At 34.8% G+C, this 19,206-nt stretch overlaps 1 protein-coding gene across 28 annotated transcripts in view; it reads left to right on the forward strand.

The window, feature by feature from the left end:
- The window catches only part of LOC106871672 (peripheral plasma membrane protein CASK), a 522,259-nt gene that overhangs the window by 84,095 nt on the left and 418,958 nt on the right, over positions 1-19,206 (forward strand). For 19 of the 28 annotated variants that reach the window (XM_052974595.2, XM_089365566.1, XM_052974600.2 and 16 more), the window contains exon 1: positions 15,140-15,639. The exons of 8 other annotated variants lie outside the window; for them this stretch is intronic. In XM_052974595.2, the coding sequence (XP_052830555.1) occupies positions 15,551-15,639 (89 nt within the window). In that variant the 5' untranslated portion in view covers positions 15,140-15,550. Of the gene's footprint in view, positions 1-15,139; positions 15,644-19,206 lie in introns of those variants that run through there. One more of the 28 variants, XM_089365581.1, reaches the window with a different exon arrangement.

Consider the following 19,206-nt stretch of genomic DNA (forward strand, 5'->3'; position numbering starts at 1 on the left):
GTATTCTGTACCGAAACCACAAGGAGCCTTTAGCTGCTAGAAATAACTGCAAAATTGCCCTCAAAGAATGCAAGTCTATCTTGTATAAAGACACATGGATAAGGTTATTCAAAAAGATTGAATGATTAAAGCTATGATTATGAGAATATAATCCTATACTGAGGATCCTGGCTGGTTGGGATTTGGTTGTTCAACCATGTCGAAGAACGACGATTATGATGATGATGATGGTGGTGGTGGTGGCGTTGTTCCCTCAGGGCTGACTAAGAGCAACAGCATCTAAGTATCCAGTGGATGCCAACACTTCATCTATAGCTAACCCCTGTAGAAAAATGCTTCCAGATAATTTATACAGAAAAAAATATGGAAGCCTTGTCCAGCGATAAAATACATATTAATTCCATGTTTTTGTGGGAATATAAACTTTCAATCAATAAGTTTCTTTTAGTGTATATTGCATAACCTTTAAGACTACCATCAACTCTCTGTTATAAAATATAAAAGCATTGTGTGAAGCATTTTATCATTTAAGACTAAAAAATTTGCATCAGTTTTGAACAAAAGTATTTGTTTTATGCACCACTTGATGTATTTTGTGCATTAGCTGCATTATGTGTGAATACTATGATGTGCATTTTAGGCGGTAGAAGATGAAGTAAGGAACAGTAGAGTTAAGGGACACCATTACTGTTTATGTGGGAATATGGTGGAGTAAAAGCTGGAGAGTGAAATAATCAGCAATGGTGGGGTAGTATTGTTTTTTTTGAGTTGGAAATCTTGCCAATTGTTGTTGATGCAGAAAAATGGACAGCTGAAGGATAATGTGTCTAAAATCAAGGTGAGCTGTTTAAGTTCTGCTTTGATGTGTAAATGTCTAATGGAGTGTGTTTGTGTATTTTGATCTGTTTTATTTAGTTTGCATATATGTTTATTTTGAATTCCCATAAAATTAAATGGTAACTTAGTTTTATGCAAATTTTATGTACATTAATTTGCATATAAATGTATTTAATACCAAGATCCCAGAGCAGTGAGTTGGTAGAAATGTTGGTAAATATCTCTTAGTATTTACTCTCATCCTTCTTCATTCTGGGTTCAAATCTAGTTGACACTGACTTTTAAAACTACTGGAGTGAACTTTATTAATTATACCCCCCTCTTCTATAATTGAACCCTAAGCCTCTTCAAATGAATTTCCACTCTCCCTTCCCCCACTCCATATTTAGAATAACAAAGTTAGAAAGCAATTTAAATGTTTCAACTTTGTGTTGGAAATACCAGATTTATTGAGTTGCTGCGGCTAAAAACTAACCAAAGAAATGAACCACTAAAACATTCTTTGTTCTCCAAATAAAAGACTTTCAAAATCAGACATTATCATCAGTTGAAATGTAAATTTAATTGGAAGAACCTACTTTCTTATTTCTTCTTCTTTCTCCTTGTCTTTTTCTCTTTCTCCGTTTCCTTTTTTTCATCTACTCTACCTCTCCCTGTTTTTCCCTCTCTCTCTCATATTTTCTTACTGAATCTACTAAACATTTCCTGTCTATATTTCTTCTCTTTCTCTACAAAATCATGCCAACTTCTGGCTGGTACCTTACTATGTTGGTGAGCTCATGAATGGTTAACTCTGTATTATTAACCCTTTTACTATCAAAATGGTTTATTCTAAACTGTCTGTTTTAATGTTCTGTTTAATATTAACCAATGTTGTCCAGTGTAGGATCCACATGTGGAATGCATGGATCAATATGGAGTCCACATGTCTCATTGCAGCCCAAGCATTAGTTTATCGCTCAGGAAAAGACATAGGAATGAAAATCTGTTGGTCTGTATTAATGCATTTATATATGTATGTGTGTGTGTATCCACACACACACACACACACACACACACTAATACAGAAATGTAAACCCATTTTGCCATTTACTTAGATACACAAATTCTTGTCTTTTAGCAGAAAGTAGTTTTTATATACAATGAATAGATTATTTCAATTAATGGAATCACCCCCACCCCACAAGATAATTCTTTCAGTGCTGTCTTTGATTTTTCTGCCTTGTCTACCTTCTTTCTAAGAAAACTCCCACAATTCCATACTTGATAGTCTTGGTTCCAGTATTCCACACTCTGTGTTCACCTTTACTGTGACATCCTTGGGATATTCTTGTCAAAGAGGATTTGGGAAACATTTTTATATTTTCTGTTTTTGTGTGTTTTTTTATTGCATTAAAACTCTAAAAGGGAAAAATTCTTTTTAATGTTTTAACTTGGCCTTTTTCCTCATTTTATTATTGAAAGCATTTTATATATTGCAGTAAGGTTCCATTTGAACCAAAATAGACAGATTATACACACATAATAATAATAATAATAATAATAATAATAATAATAATAATAATAATAATAATAAAGATGATGATAATAATAATAATAATAATAATAATAATAATAATCCAAATGGTGATGGTTTCATGAGTTTCTTCTACAGCTCTTGCATTCATAGATTCTTGTTATGAACCAAAATCATGCAATTTTTATGAAGACTTTATCAATATGTGGAAATATTTTCAAATTTTTTTTATTCATTTTCTACTTTTTTACACTGATTTGCCTCCCTTGTATGCGTGATATGATTTTGTTAGAATTTGGTTATTCATCTACCTGTTATTGGAACAATTGTTGGGTACCCATCCTTCCACTAATTATTGAAGTATTGAGTTTGGAACAATTTTTTGTCCCATTTCTACTCATTCAACTATGGTGTAATAATGGAACATATCTACCAGTCAGGCCGACTGAGGCAGGCAGAGTTATGCCCTTTGTCTAGTGACCTAGCAATGATTGCAGTAAAGTTTGAACTTGATTAATCCAACATCGAAACTTCACAACACTTCATAGTTTCTTCGAATTATGAATATTTGAAGCTAAAGTGATGATTGTAAATATGTTTAGGAAAAAGTATCTTTCTAAAACCGGGGATGTTTTTGATATTCACTTTGTGTCAGAGGCTGGGTCCCTTTTGTTTTGGGGGTAACAATCAGTAACTTAAATTGAACAGAAATTTCAAAAAGCTGAAATATTCTACATAATTCGTGTTATGTTTAGAGTTCTGCATTGCTTGTTCTACAAAACCTAAAAAAATATCTAATGGCTATGGAAGCATTTCTAAGTTTTAATCAGGTACCATTTCATTAGATTTCATTACTTGTGGAACATCTAAAACAAAAGTAAAAGAATCAAACAATGTTGGTAGGATTAGTAAGTTTTTAATGACCTTATTAGCAAATGTGGTTGTTCATTGGAATTGTTAATGTAATAAAGCAGAAGAACATTCCAGTTCTTCACTTGAAAATAGATTCTCTATTTGCTGCTGTACATGGATAGAATCGATAGGAAGTGTAGTATGAAGGATTTATAAAAGGCAAGCTGCGTGCACACCCACACACACATGTCTATTTAAATGCTTTATGCACACATATATTTAGCATGTATATATATATATATATATATATATATATATATATATATATATATATAATTTTTATATATAATTTTTAATATATATATATAATATAATTTTTAATTTCACTTCCTGTGTAAACCTCCTACTTCACAAATATACAATTATTTAATGCATTTTTGGGTTTGACTTATAGATTTTTAAAAAATATCTTTGAAATTTCAAACAAAAAACAAACCCAAAACCATTTTATATTCGATCCATTTATTTAATTATCTCCATCGTAGTTGTTGGCTAAACTCTTGAAGGGTTTTCCATCAATATAACAGACTTAGTTTAATGTTGGCAACATTTCTTTGGTACCCAGAGAGATATTAAAAGATATTAGAGATTTTTTTAATTGAACATTTGTAATTAACTGAAAGTAATTGATAAAAGGAATCTTGTAAACTATGTAAATGTCCATTATAAGATGACAGCCTGTTAATGTCCATTTAAAGATGATGGGCAGTTTCTGGTGGTCACTACAGTGAAAAGGTCAAATGACTATTTAAAAGGTCCTCTATTACTCTGTGTTGTAGAACAGATGTGCACACACACACACACACACACACACACACACACACACACACACACACACACACACACACACACACACACAAAGTATGTGTAAGTAGTAGTAGTAGTAGTAGTAAGTGAAAAGCAAAAGAAAGAAAGAGAGAGAGAAAGGAAGAGAGACAGAATTCCTTTGTTGCTGATAAAACAACTTGTAGCTAATGGTAGCTAATGGTAAACACCAGCGCCATCTATGAACATATCTACCCCCCCCCCCTCTATCCATTACATTATTTATTGCCGTAATTTGTCCTGAGTGTATTGGAAAGGTTGCATCATTGTTTTAAAATGTCACAATATTTGATGTGGTGTTAATGTATGGAGTAGTTGTAGTAGTAGTAGTAGTAGTAGTAGCAGCAGCATAGAGTGTAAGGGTGGAGGTGGTCACCGACTCCGCTTCTTGGTTCTTTGGATTGCATGGTAGGTACAATGGTACCATCTATAAGCTGAGGTACTGTTTATAAACTGTATGCTCGGTATTAGGGTACCATTGATAAACTGTTCAAAACCTTATTGAACAAGTAGCCAAGCACTGTTGTTGTTGTTGTTGCTAAACCCCTGACCTCCTTTTGTCAATGTAACAGTATGCTGTTATTCTTGAGTTCAAATTCCACTGAGGTCAACTTTGCCTTTCATCCTTTTGGGGTCAATAAAATAAGTACCAGTCAAGTATTGGGGTCAATGTAATTGGCTAATGCTCTCCCACAACAAAATTTCAGGCCTTGTGCTGCCTATAATAAAAAGGATTCTTCTTCTTCTTCTTCAATATGCATCTTTGTTATGATCACTTGCTGATGCACATCCAGCATCCTAGGGCAAGGGAAGGGTAAGGGATATTACATTATGACTGAAGGCTTGGAAAGTTAAGCAGTTGTGGTCGATGAAAAAGGTGGTAGTAGTAGTAGTATCAATAATTGTCAGAGCCCTGGGAACAGTGATGTCATTTGAGAGATATTTAACCGTTATATTTAGCAATTTGGTGTCCTTTTATTTGGTGTCTACTTATTTTATTGTCAGATTATAATTCTATTCACAATTCATAATTATAACATTAGAGATTAACTGTTTGGATTTTTAAAGATTTACAATTAGATTCCCTGAAGTTTCTTACAAACCAGTAGCATGTATACATGTAGTACAACTTATGCAAATCTAAACATCCAAGTGTGTCTATATATATAATTACATAACCAAACACATTTGTACTAAACAAAGGTTTATGTTCAGCTTTAATCTAACACAATAACAATGGTTTTGTTTGTTTTTCTACTGGAGAATCGACAAATTATCCTTCCTGTATTTTGATAATTATTATTTCTCTAATTATCCTCTATTAACTGCAATATAGAGCTTTTATTGTAATCTTACAAATAGTAAATTGTAAAACTAAATAAGATTTAACACAGTTCACATGCATTGACCTATACACACACACACACACACACACACACACTCTCTCTCTCTCTCTCTAAGAATAATGGTCCAATAATTGGTATAGTTATTAAAAAAAAGTCAATGATTTTGAAGAAAAATCAATGAAGCTTAAACAGTTATCTGGAATAGTTTGTTTTGGTTAAAGAATGTTTGTCTGAAAATGTGAAACCAAGTAGAAGAAACAGTTATCTGGTGTGATGGTTCTTGTTCCAAATTCTGGTCGTGGAATGCATAAATTTCCTTTCCGGGGTCTCAGTGTTGACTTTGAATGTTGACAGTCCAATGAGAGAGTCCATATATATATTCATGGATGCACTAGCTCCTAAAACAGCATCTTTTACAGTAAGTACTAATGTTTAGATAATATTAGAACTGATAATTAATCCTACCTGGTGAGATTTTAATGAGAGTTCTGTGATGAAGGTAAGTGGAAGGTTACTTATTACAGATGTGCTATGGGCCGTACAAAGATATTCCTTCAAGTAGATTTGAACCGACAAACTTTGAGCCGCTTGTCTGCTCTCTTTTTCCACGGTACCCTGCATTGCCCACTCTACATACAAACTGTTCCATAAGGAAAGAATAAAAACTGTAAATTAAATCATAAAATGTTATAACACCAACTTCAGTCTCCTTAAGACAGAATTGAGAGAAGAAAACTTCTCTTGTGCTTTTTATTAAAGTATCAACTTTGTTAATATAAGACCAGAGGGGATTTAGGCTGTGAAGATATTGAATAACATACAGTATCAATCTTATTATTTAATTATTCTATATAAATATTTTATGAAATTGTATGGTGCTGGATATATAACGGCCACTTTAAGCCATGTTTCTAAGTTTTTTAACACGGTTTTCTCATGGAAGTCATATATTTTCAATTTATTATTATTATTATTTATCAATTATCAATTTTTTGGGGCTTATTAGTGGTTCAGCTATAAAATGGTATTTAAACTGGTAAATGTAGGTGACCAGCCTCAGTCTTTATCTACTTTTCGTAGGATCCATTCCGTTTTGTCCAACCTGAGAATAATTTCCTCTCTCTGTCTTGAAGGTCCAACAAATGACTTATTGGCTCTACTCTTACAAATTAAAACTTAAAATATGTGTTGACTTCTTTGTAATGAGACTTATTTTTACAGCAAAATATTTGTTAAACAATTATCTTTAAAATGGTAAGCCACATGCTTAAGTATTAAGTTTTGGGATGCCAGAGCTACAATGAGGAGTAGATTACCACTGTTAGAACTGCATTAACTAAACAATTCTTTACATTTAGACCAGTAATTATCCCTTAAAACTTTATGATACATTGGTCTCTGTGGCTGACCTCCATGATGCCTGACAAACAGGAGTTTGTAGAATTGGTTTTTATTTCTGAAATATTTTTGTGTCATGTTAGACATGTTTAGGGAAGGACTAAACAATCTTGGAATAAAACCCCTTAATATTTAATTTTCTACATCAGTACAGTCAGGATATAATTCTCCCTGATATACTCTTGTGGTTTTCTACATCTGTACAGTCCTGGAATGTTTTGAATCTCAACTTCTTTTCTAATTCAATTGTTTTTGATATAACCATGTATTTTCAGTTAAGTTTACAAGTCAGTCGCTTTTACTTATCTGTTGCTAATAATTAATGAAGTGAGTTTACAATCTCTCCTCTTACATGCAGTTACATGTCTCTCTAATAAATTTACAGATGTATCACTTTTGCTCTATGGCTCTCTCTATATTTCGACACCTTACCTCTGTCGGCTAGTCACAATCACTTTTATTTCCCCTCAAACAAGCTGATGTTGCTAAAACCATTTCTTTGCCTCTTCTATCATTTTGCTTATGGCTTCCTTTCTAAACAATGTCATTCTATTTGCTATCTTCGTCTGTTCACAATACAGCTGGCTTCAATCAGATTTCTTGGCAGAAAACCATTCTCTACCTTGTTTATTGTGACCTGCAGAATGTGATCTTTTTACAACTTCTAATCTTTCTGTCGTGTCACAAGCAAACAGAATGAATTGAGTCTTTGTTTATTTTTAAATATTGATTAGATTGTTTGTTGTAATGCTGGTTTCAAGCAGAAAATTCACTGACTTGATCTTTCTTTTCTTTCTGACATTTCGACATAGGAGTTACGAACTTACCGAAAATAAGAAATAACTAGCAGAAAATACCAAAACACAACAAGATTTTGCCTAAAAACATTTGTTTTACAATTTCTTTTTCTGTTATGTAATTACGAAATGAAGAAAAGTGTAAAATAAAAGTGATGCAAGAAAACCTGGAAAATCTCGCTGTTGGTGATAATGTTTGTAATAGCTTCTTCCCCTGATAAACCGTTCATATTGATAAGGCTTTCCCACCCTGCCACACTCAGCTCCTTTACAATCAAACCAAGTCTTGAAGAGTTGATTTTTACGATAGGATCTCATTAGGTTTACTGAAAATGTTATTATTATTATTATTGTGTTGTTTGTTTTGATCATATTTTCAACCTTTTCTTAATTGATAAAACTCAACAACAACCAAAGAACTGGGTGAGTTTCAGTAAGTCAAAGGCTGGAATTTAGCTACGGAATGTGGATTACTCTTTGACATTCTCTGTTAGTCTCATCTCTCTGTGCCTGTCTGTCTGTCTGTCTGTCTGTCTCACACACCCACACGCACACTTTATTGCTGCCATCAATACAACTTATATTATTTTATATTTTATTGTTTTTATATCCAAACTACCCTAATCTACATTCATATAATTTAGAGGAAGAAATTGATTTGAATTTTAAAAGTTTACTGGGAATTTAATTAAAATTACTGATTAAAATAAAACTAGGTATGAATTAGGTGTTGTGAATTTATAATGAGACAAGGATGCAATTATGTGATGTTAATGTCTTCGTTAAAGGCATTAATAGAAATAATGAAGTGAATTGGCTTCCACTGGCAACAAAATCTCTGTGAAAGACTCCAGTTGTTAGTTGTGTAATTCGTACAGTATGGTACCTTGCTTGAGACACAGTTGAAACAAGCTGATATGGTGCTGACTCTTTGTGTCTCTTTAGCCTCCCTCTTGCTGCTTATTTTACTGAAACACAATTCTTTATGGTTTGAACTATCCATCTGATAAATGAGAATTTCAGGGAATACATTTCTAACACCTTGAATAACAGATGAGTGTTTCGACTGCCAAGTTGAAATGATGGGCCAGGAGTGGAAATGCAGGAATATTGGGGTTGAATATGTTTGCTCTTGGTCTTCATGGGTTGCTTGAGTAGCATCCCTGCAAGACCTGCAACATGAATGAAGTCTGAACATCAATAATGGAAAATGTCCATGTCTTTCAAATCTTCACATATCCCTTGCCTTCACAGCCCATGTTTCACTACCATGTAGCATAGCTATTCATACACAGGGATCATACAATCTGTGTTTCACTCTGAGGAAGATGCCCTTTGTTACCAACAAAGTTAATGGCTCTCGGAATTTTGTTCAGGTGGTTTTTCTAGCAACGATGCTTTCGGAACATCTTCCTTTACTGCAACATTGACGAAACAAGCGCCAAATCAGTTTCAGGACTGATGGCAGACTCTTCAGCCTGCGAAGCATTTACACTCTGCTAAGGAGAGCACAAGTGAGGTGGGTCAGTCACCATGTTTGAATGCCTGGCACGTGACTACCCAAAAGTCTGTTTTACAGTGAACTGGCAGAAGGCAAGCACACACAAGGTGGGCCGAAAAAGTGCTTCAAAGGATACACCCAAAGCGTCACTGAGGTGTTTTCAGATCAACCCTGACACATGGGAAATGTAGGCAAGGGACCATCCTACCTGGTGTAGCTGCCCCTACAGTGGTGCCGCCTTCTCTGAACAGGATAGAATCTCTGGAGCACAAAGAAAATGTGAGCTGCACGAGCTGAGAGCCAATTCCTTGCCTTCGTCTCCAGCAGACCACCTTCTGCCTGACTTGTGAGGCAGAACCTTCTGAGCATGCATCAGCCTGGTCAGCCACAAAACTGGATGCATTGGGACCTAGCTTATTCTCCCATGTGATGTTCTGGTCATGACAATGGCGGACAAACATCATCATCATTATTATTATTATTATTATTATTATTATTATTATTATTATTATTATTATTATATATATCAACATGTTAATGTCCATCTTGTGTGTGTGTGTATCTTTTATCTTCTTTCAGTCATCATTAAACTGCAGCCACACTGGAGCACTGGTATATATATATATATATATATATATATATATATATATATATATATATATATATATATATATATATATATTATATATATATGTATATACATGTGTGTGCGTGTACACATAGATAGATAGATAAAACATATTTTCACATGCTTATATTTGCAATCCCAGACTTAAATCTATTCAATTTAGCAGCCATTAAACCATTTAGGCAAATCTCCAAGCTACCACCACCACCACCACCACCATTTGTTATGTTTTGTGTTTAATAATATAAAAGAAAAAAAAAAAGCTAACTCAATAAATGGTTAACCTGTGATTACCTGCGGTAGGTGTTGTTTGTAGAATAAACACTGTTTCAGGTAAATGTTATCTTTGAACTCTCTCCTATCGAACGTGTTGTGCATGATGTCCGTGTAGAAAGTGTTATTATAAACTTGAGGAGGTTTAAATTTTCCGTTTGATGTGTTGGTTTAAGTTTTAACAAATATTATTTATTGGAAGATTGTATTACATATTTAACAGTTATTGAGAATAATCAATATCAAGCAATATTGAACGTGATCTTCTCATAACTATACACCAAAAATATTCTTGGTGGCAAAATATAAAGGTAAAATTGGCACTAACATAATTTGGGTGGGCAAGTTACTTTAACTAATTAATATAACTCCTGCAATTAAAAATAAAATTAAAAAGCCTCTTACAAATTAATGCTAGTCTAAGCAAGGGAGATAATCCAAATACTTTATTGACAAAGTTCAGAGTTGTCTTCTCTGCATTTTTTGATCAGAATTAATCATTAATAACTTATTCTCTTCAGTGCAAGTGTAATCTTTATTAATTAAAATCTCTTAATTGACTTTATTAAATTATGTTAGCAATGACCTTGCTATTTGGTTGTCATGGATAATGTGTTCCTAGCTAGTTACTTCATTAGGCTAACGATGTCTGCCTTTTTTTAATAAACCTAATTTAACATAATTCTTTCATATTTATGGTTTTCCCAATATTTATGTTTCAATTGTTTGTTGTTTGATCATCTCGACATCAACAACCCTATTTAGTGACCAATTCCAATATTTATAGCAATGACCACTGATGAAGATTTTGAGATTTTCCAGTTTGTTGTCTTTATCTTTGTTTCAATTCTCTCTCTCCAGCTCTGAGCCATTTTTTCAACTGTTTTGAATGAGATATATTTTATCTGAAGATCACCATTCCTGCTTAAAATGAGCAGAAACATTTCCCCATTAATCTGAACCCATTCAACCTATTTCATAACTAAGCAACCAATGTATATATAAGTTATTTACCTCATAACAATAATAATAATTAGTGCAGTATATTTAATGAGGTTATCTGCTGGAAATTAAAGCTGATCACCTTTACCTGAGCATTTTACTAACTGACTAGTTTTTATTCCACAAGGATTATCTAACCACGATAAAGATTAAATGATTGAATTAACTGAGAATTAAAGTATATATTTTTATAGTTTTACCTTGTTTATATATATATATATATATATATATATATATATATATATTAACACATATTGTGTTTTGTTTTATTTTGACATCTACACACACACACACACACACGCACGCACAAACATTTGTGTAAAATTTAAATATTTTCAGTTCAACTGTTCAATAATTATGTCAAATTAACGACATTCACTTTTTTCTAGTTTTTAGTTGAGCCATGACCTCTTAACCTCTGAAACCAGAATGTCTGTGTGTCCCCACCCTTTAAACCTTCAATGACTTAAATGGTTTTCAGCTAAATTTTCTTGGCACAGTTTTTATCTAAATATTGATGAGAATTTCTTAACATCTGTAAAAGCTGTTGGATAAATAATGTAACACGTGTAGGGATTAGGAGCTAATTAACTGGTAATTAGTGATGACAGAGACTTTGTTTTATGCTGACAAGTTGTGTTCATGTTTTTGTTCTTTTTGAAGAAGCATCAGAAAGTCTTTCCAGATGGAAGCAAATATGGTAAACAGGAACGGTTGAGGAAATGAGGGAACATTGGTGATGATGTCAAGCAATTAATCATTTGATGTTGTTGATGAAATCGGTCATGTGTTCCAGCCATGACCCTCACATCTACATTGTATTTAGTACTATATTATCTAATGTCTTTACAATTTTAAGAGAATATAAATAAATAAATTAAAGGTAACTAATAATGAAGATAATTACTTATAATGTTGTTTATTGTTTCAACTGATATATGGTGTGTGTATGTGTGCTAGTGAGTGTGCATATTTGCATATTTGTAAGTGTGTGTGAGTGTGTGCAGGTGTGTGTGTGTGTGTGTGTGTGCACGTGTATCTGTGTGTGTGTGTGTGTGTCTATGTGCGCATGTGTGTATGTGTGTGTGTGTGTGTGTACCTGTGTGTATAAATGTTATCCTTGCCTCATCTACCAGACATGTAAGTATAGCCAAGTGATTGGTGATTACTCTGGATAATCCACAATCCCTTAATCTAATCACTCTGTTGATAGTGGACAGCAGTGGACAGCTGGTAAGATTAGAGCCTGTATATACTGTCCGCAATTTCACTCTGGACACAGCGCTCTGCCTTGATCAGTGACCATCAACACAGACCTTCTCGCACTAAACATGTGTATGTCTGCCTTGTATACATACAAACATACACATGTAGGCAAACATATTCATATACACACATGTATGAATATACATTTTTATGCACATGTATACACACATACACGATGTGCATATACATACACCTGTATACATATATACACATACCAGGATATGTTAGTATTCTAGATATATAATAATTATGTATTGTGGGTGTATAATAATTTGGGTGTATAATATAATTGTATTTAGGACAATACAGTTATAGAGTATTTCAATGAATTTGTCAAGATTAATTGATGTGTGTGTGTGTGTGTGTGTGTGTGTGTGTGAGTATGCATACATGTGTGAGTGTGAGTACAGACATGTGCATTTAAGTGGACATGGGAATGGATTTGCAGCATGTTTCTTTATACATACACGCATATATACACAAACGTGTTTATGTATGTGTGTCATGTGAATATTCGTAACTCGTTTATATATATGTGAGTGAGTGTGTATTAAGATGCAGGGAAAGGTATGTAGATGCTTTGACATACTTTAGCCGGCTAAGTATATTGGTGTGTGCATGAACACACACACACAGATACATTGTATATATATATATATATGTATATAGATATAGTGTCTGTATCTGTGTGTACCATGTGTATATGTGTGTGTATATGACCCTAGGAAGGAGTTGAGTGCTTTATCCCCTAATCTCATTTTCTGGCTTAAAAACAATGCAACCTGTAAAATGTTGAGAAGGAAAGCTTGATCAAGTCTTGCACAACTCTTCTTGGACAGAAAAGCTTCTGGCCATTTGCCAAATAAGGAAATAAATAAACAAATAAACTCAGTAATCTGACAGCTTGTGAATTTACACTGTCTACCCCCCCCCCCTCCCTACATACATATAAAAACACATACATCTCTATCTGTCTGTAATCTGCTTGCATTTGTGTCTGTGTATATAATATGATATATATATATACGTCTTTTATGTATAATTGTGTGTGTGTGTGCGTGTGTGATGCAGGCATAGGTGTGTCATTTAAATGTCTGCTTCTCAACCACATAGTTTTGGTTTCAGTCCTGCTATGTGGCACCTTGGGCATGTGACTTATGCTACAACCTTCAGCCAACCATATATATATATGTGTGTGTGTGTGTGTATATTATATGTATATATGTAAGAAAATGCAATGACAAAGGAATAAGCAATTATCTTATGAACTTCATTAGCTTACAGCTGTTTCTGCTATGAGATGCAGTGGACTCATATTTGGGTTACTGAGTAATACCTTGTAGCTTCATCAGAGACCCTCTCCTTATTCAACTTTGTCTCTATCCCTGCCCCCCCCCCCTCACACCTCCATTCGCATTTGCCTCTATCTCTCATCCCCCCCCCCTCACTCCCACCCATCCAACAACAAGCTTATCTAACATGTACTTGGGTTTACGTGCTTGAAGTCAGATTTTTCTATGACTGGATGCCCTTCCTGGCATCAAATTTTGCCTGTTTCCAAGGAAGGTGATATTCTTCGACAGCTTGGCATGTTTTCATGGAAGAATGGACACAACCTCATTTGTATCGCAATGATGCTCATTTTTAACCATCTTGTGATGTCTAGAAAGGGGTACATACACATACACACATGCACACTGCATTTACTTGTATGTATACATGTATATTTGCCTATATGTGTATCTGTGTATGTGTGTGTAGATACATACATACGCCCCATCAAGCCAAGCAACATCACAGTCGTGGCAGATATCAGTGTCATGCAAATGGCACCTGTGCTGGTGGCACAAAATACACCCACTACACTCTCGGAGTGGTTGGCGTTAGGAAGGGCACCCAGCTGTAGAGAACCATGCCAGATCAGTCTGCAGCCTGGTGCAGCCTTCTGGCTCACCAGTCCTCAGTCAAACCGTCCAACCCATGCTAGCATGGAAAACGGTCGTTAAATAATGTAAGTATGTATGTATGTACACACACACACACACACATATCTCTTAGGAAAGCACTGAACAAAAAGAATATACAGAAGGGACAAATTTTAACAAATGCTGTATTAGTTCAGTGCTTAAAGAGCGATTGGGGTCCGCCTGCGCCTCGTATGTAAGCCTGTGTTTATCTAACACTTATATATTTATCTATTTATATATCTGTGTATATAGGAGTTGCATTTGTCAGTAATAGCTAGAAAGGAAAGTTGAGGGCAGGCAAGTGAAAACAATATATATATATATATATATATATATATATACATATATTAATATATGCACATACAAAACCTTATTTAGTTCTTTATCTACATTTCTCTCTTCCTCTCTTGCTATATATCTATATCTACACACACACACACACACACACACACACACACACACACACACACACACACACACACATATATATATATATATTTACACACACACATATATACATAAATATTTGTATATCCATGCCTGCATGGAACATAGACGTTAAATGATGATGATGTTGATGATATATGTCTATTGATCAATTCATATATTGATCTATATATCTACCTATCAATCTTTATCTCTCTGCATATATACATGCACACACACACACACACACACACACACATATATATATATATATATATATGTACATATATATATATATATATATCTTTCACCTCTCATATCTCCTCTAACTTTCTCTCTATCCCCGTCCCTCACGTGTCAATACCCCCTCCCCCACCGCGTCTATCTCTCATCGCCTCCCCCTCACTCCCACCCACCCCCAACAACAAGCTTATCAGCCATCACTGCTGCTTTGGATGGTGGATCTAAGAAAGTGGTGGTGGTTGCGTTACTGCTTGTTCTTCTTGTTGTTGTTGCCTGCTACTCTATATGTACAAGCAGCTCTTATTGACAGTGTGAGCTTTTTTTCAAACTCCACAACTGCAATTTTTTTCCCCACCCCCCCACCTCACTTTTGGCATCACCAATTTATTGTTTTGCTTAGTAACGCTGCTGTCTTCCACCAACACCGGCCAAATGAACTTATAATGACTGTTGGCGTTGTTTAGAGTCCGTCGATGTCGAAAGCAAACAGGACCTGCCGAACAAACAAACAAAAACAACTCTTCTTTTTTGTTTTGTTTTGTTTTATTTCTGAATATTTCAGAAGGGAGACTTTTTGTTTATTGTTGTTTTGGTTGTGGTAGGACAAAACAACATGTTGACGACTACTATGGATACGTACCTGGGAGATTTGTGGAGGATACCCGCATGCGCTTGCGTACGCCATATGGATTATTGTATAGGGTAGGTAGGTAAACAGGTAGCTTATTGGATACCTGAACTCTCTTTTCTCTCTCTCCCCATCCGCCTGTCTGTCTGTCCATTCATTCGTTCGTTTGTTTGTTCATTCATTCCATCTGAAGGTAGAGAAAACAGTTGAACAAAAACCATCTCAACAAAGTTGTTTCTTTTCAAGTCGGCACGATTTAACAACAACAACACTAACTACAAACATGAAAGAAAAAAAAACATTCCCTCTTTTAAATTTCTTTCTTTTCTAATTTATTGCCACTTATTTTATTTCGTTTGTTATTTTTGTTTAGTTTTTTTTTTCTCTTTCTGTTGATATAAGCTTCCTCGCCACACTCAACACATTCCTTTCCACCACCATTAACAACAACAACAACAACACCCACATTGCTACCATGTTGTTCTTTGTTGTTTACTATTCTTTAATAAAACTTCCATATTAAAAGAAAAGGCATGAATGTCAAAACATCTTCATTACCTTATTAATGCACTTCTACAAACTTTTTAAACTTGTCTAAAAATCCCCATCACTTACCCCCACCCTTGTCAAGCCCACCCCATCGACTTTTGGTTCTATTTAATAAAACTTAAATACTTTTAGATTTTTCTTTTCTCGATTAACGACAACATCAGTTTCAATTTTAGGCTACGTGTATGGTGTGTGTATGTGGGGGGGGGGCAATCTTCTCCTTGCCCCCTTACCTCTTCCCTTCCCCACTGTCCTGCACGGATTTGAACTCAAGCTGCTCACTCCAAAACTAAATGCTCTTTTTTCTCTTTCTGTCAACATTAGTTTACTGGCTTAATTGGCACGTGGTTCCTAATTAATTGAAGCAGGAGTGGGTGGAGGGAGGGAGTTAATTGATTCGTTACTGGTAGATATAATTAAGTGTGAAGAGATAATGTAGGGCTGTGTCAAACCGAATGAATCTTCAGCTCAAGGAAGCCACAATGCAACAGGACTTGGCATTTCAGCATTGTTTTGCCCTCACCTCCTATCAATGGTGATGGTCACTCTTGTCAATTTCCATGTTTCAAGGAGAGGAATTAATAAAAATGTTTGCAGTGGATGCATGGATGTAATTTGAGTCCAAGAATGAATTTTGCTATGAAGTCACAATGGCGACACTGATAATTTTGACTTTGCCTGGGATTGAACAAATGTGTCTGTTGATCGCAGGAGAGAATTCTTTTATTGTTTTTTTTGTCTTCAACTCGGATTGTTTAGATGCATCACAGCACATTTTAGGCCACTCAGATTGATCTTGGTAATAACTTTGCCAGGACCTCCTTGATCTGATCACTAACACAGTCCCACTGTGTCTGCTGGCAATTCAGTTCTGATGAGTTTTTATAAAGCTTCGTTGCTGGAGTTTATTTGTTTTGGATTAACTTTTGGTTAGGTTTTATTTACTGTTTTGCTTTGCTTGGGAAAAACAAGTTGACTTCAAATATCAGCTTTGAGTTTTTAACTTTAGAACCTGCTTGTGATATCATGTTTAAATGGTATGGCGAAAGGTAATTTAAATTTAAAACACACTCATACACACATGCGTGCTTATATATATATATATATCATCATCATCATCATCATCATCGTTTAACGTCCGCTTTCCATGCTAGCATGGGTTGGACGATTTGACTGAGGACTGGTGAAACCGGATGGCAACACCAGGCTCCAGTCTAATTTGGCAGAGTTTCTACAGCTGGATGCCCTTCCTAACGCCAACCACTCAAAGAGTGTAGTGGGTACTTTTACGTGTCACCCGCACGAAAACGGCCACGCTCGAAATGGTGTCTTTTATGTGCCACCCGCACAAGAGCCAGTCCAGGGGCACTGGCAACGATCTCGCTCGAAAATCCTACGGGAGCCAGTCAGGCGGTACTGGCAACGGCCACGCTCAAAATGGTGCATCTCATGTGCCACCCGCACAAGAACCAGTCCAGGGGCACTGGCAACGATCTTACTTGGCTGTGTGTGTGTATAATGCATGCATATACACACAGACACACACACACTTGTATATATGTATCTATCTCTCTCTCTCTCTCTCTATATATATATATATATATATAGATATATATGTATATGTGTGTGTATAATGCATGCATATACACACACAGACACACACACTTGTGTGTATATGTAAATATATATGTACATATATGTATGTATGTATGTATGTATCTATCTATCTATCTATCTGTGTAGATAGGTAGATTGTTTTATGATACATGTTGTGGAAGCTCTGCGATGCATCGTCAGTGATGTTTCTGCAACAAGAAAAGTAAAAAATTAGATCCACCAAGTTTTATAAAATGATACAGTTTAATTATAAGTATTTTTTTCTTTAATTTTTAATTTGTTTTAAATTTTTAATAATTTATTTTATTCTTATTTTCTTTCTGAATGCAACAAAAAATATTAAGAACAACTTCTACTACTACTACTACTACTACTACTACTACTACACACACACACACACGTATCTGTCGGATGAATAATTAATAATCAGTTAAGGAGAAACTAAACTAGTACCACCACTACTACTACTGCTGCTGCTGCTGCTGCTTTTTGTCGTCGTTACATTGAAGAGTAAACCTTCTTCACAAAATTTAAGTTTACTATTATTGTGTGATTATGTTGGCTGTGGTCATACTGGAGCATTGTGCTACAACTTATTGATTTCACCTGTTTTCTTATCAGAGTTTAAAACCCCTTTAGCCCTCATTTTTTTCTATTTATTTTCTTGTTAATGTTGTTTCAATGAACAGCTCCATGATAAAAAGTATCTTAGCCATGACCCTTTTTGTTTCAGCCAACGTGTCCTTCTTTATTTAAAGTGGTAAGCTATTGTGCAGGGTAGATTTAGCAGCTATTTCTTGCAGACTGAATGTCTTTATTGAAGTTTTCTAAGTTTGTGTTGTTATTGTTATTTTTGTAGGCAGGGACTGTTTGTTGTTGTCTTTGTTCAGACAGACCCATGCTGTTACAGGGGTCAATGTTTAACTCCTAAGGGTTTAAACCAGCCATATCCTGCCCAAATATTCTCCCTGTTTTATGTTCAAACTGGCCAGATCAGGCCTCTCACACTTGCCTTACAATATCATTCTAAAAATAATCATTGAGATAATGAATGTCAAAACAATGTGAATAAATAAACATCACATTTGACAGAATTACCTGAATGCTGGAAGGTTTTTGGCATATTTCATATCCTGGAAATGTGGAACTGAGATCATGAGTTTATCTCACATTCAGATTGACATTGTACATCTATTTTCCTGCTTCATCTTCAATAAAAGCACCAGCAGCAGAGGAGAACGAGGTGGACTTGGTTCACTGTTTTTTTTTTATTGTCTTGATTTCTTTGATCTGGTTGCTTCTCATAGTTTGAATCTCATGTGGCCTTCATATAAACATGTGTGTGTGTGTGTGTTTGGCCAAAGTGTTTTATATGTTTTGAGAAAACTATTGAATAATCTGGGGAAAAACACTAGACTGGGACACTATTTTAGGTCCATACTACTGTTTAATAAACAGAAGACTTATAGTAGTTT

This window comes from Octopus bimaculoides, chromosome 18 (genome assembly GCF_046866305.1).
Source record: "Octopus bimaculoides isolate indiv1 chromosome 18, ASM4686630v1, whole genome shotgun sequence".
Lineage (NCBI taxonomy): Eukaryota > Metazoa > Mollusca > Cephalopoda > Octopoda > Octopodidae > Octopus > Octopus bimaculoides.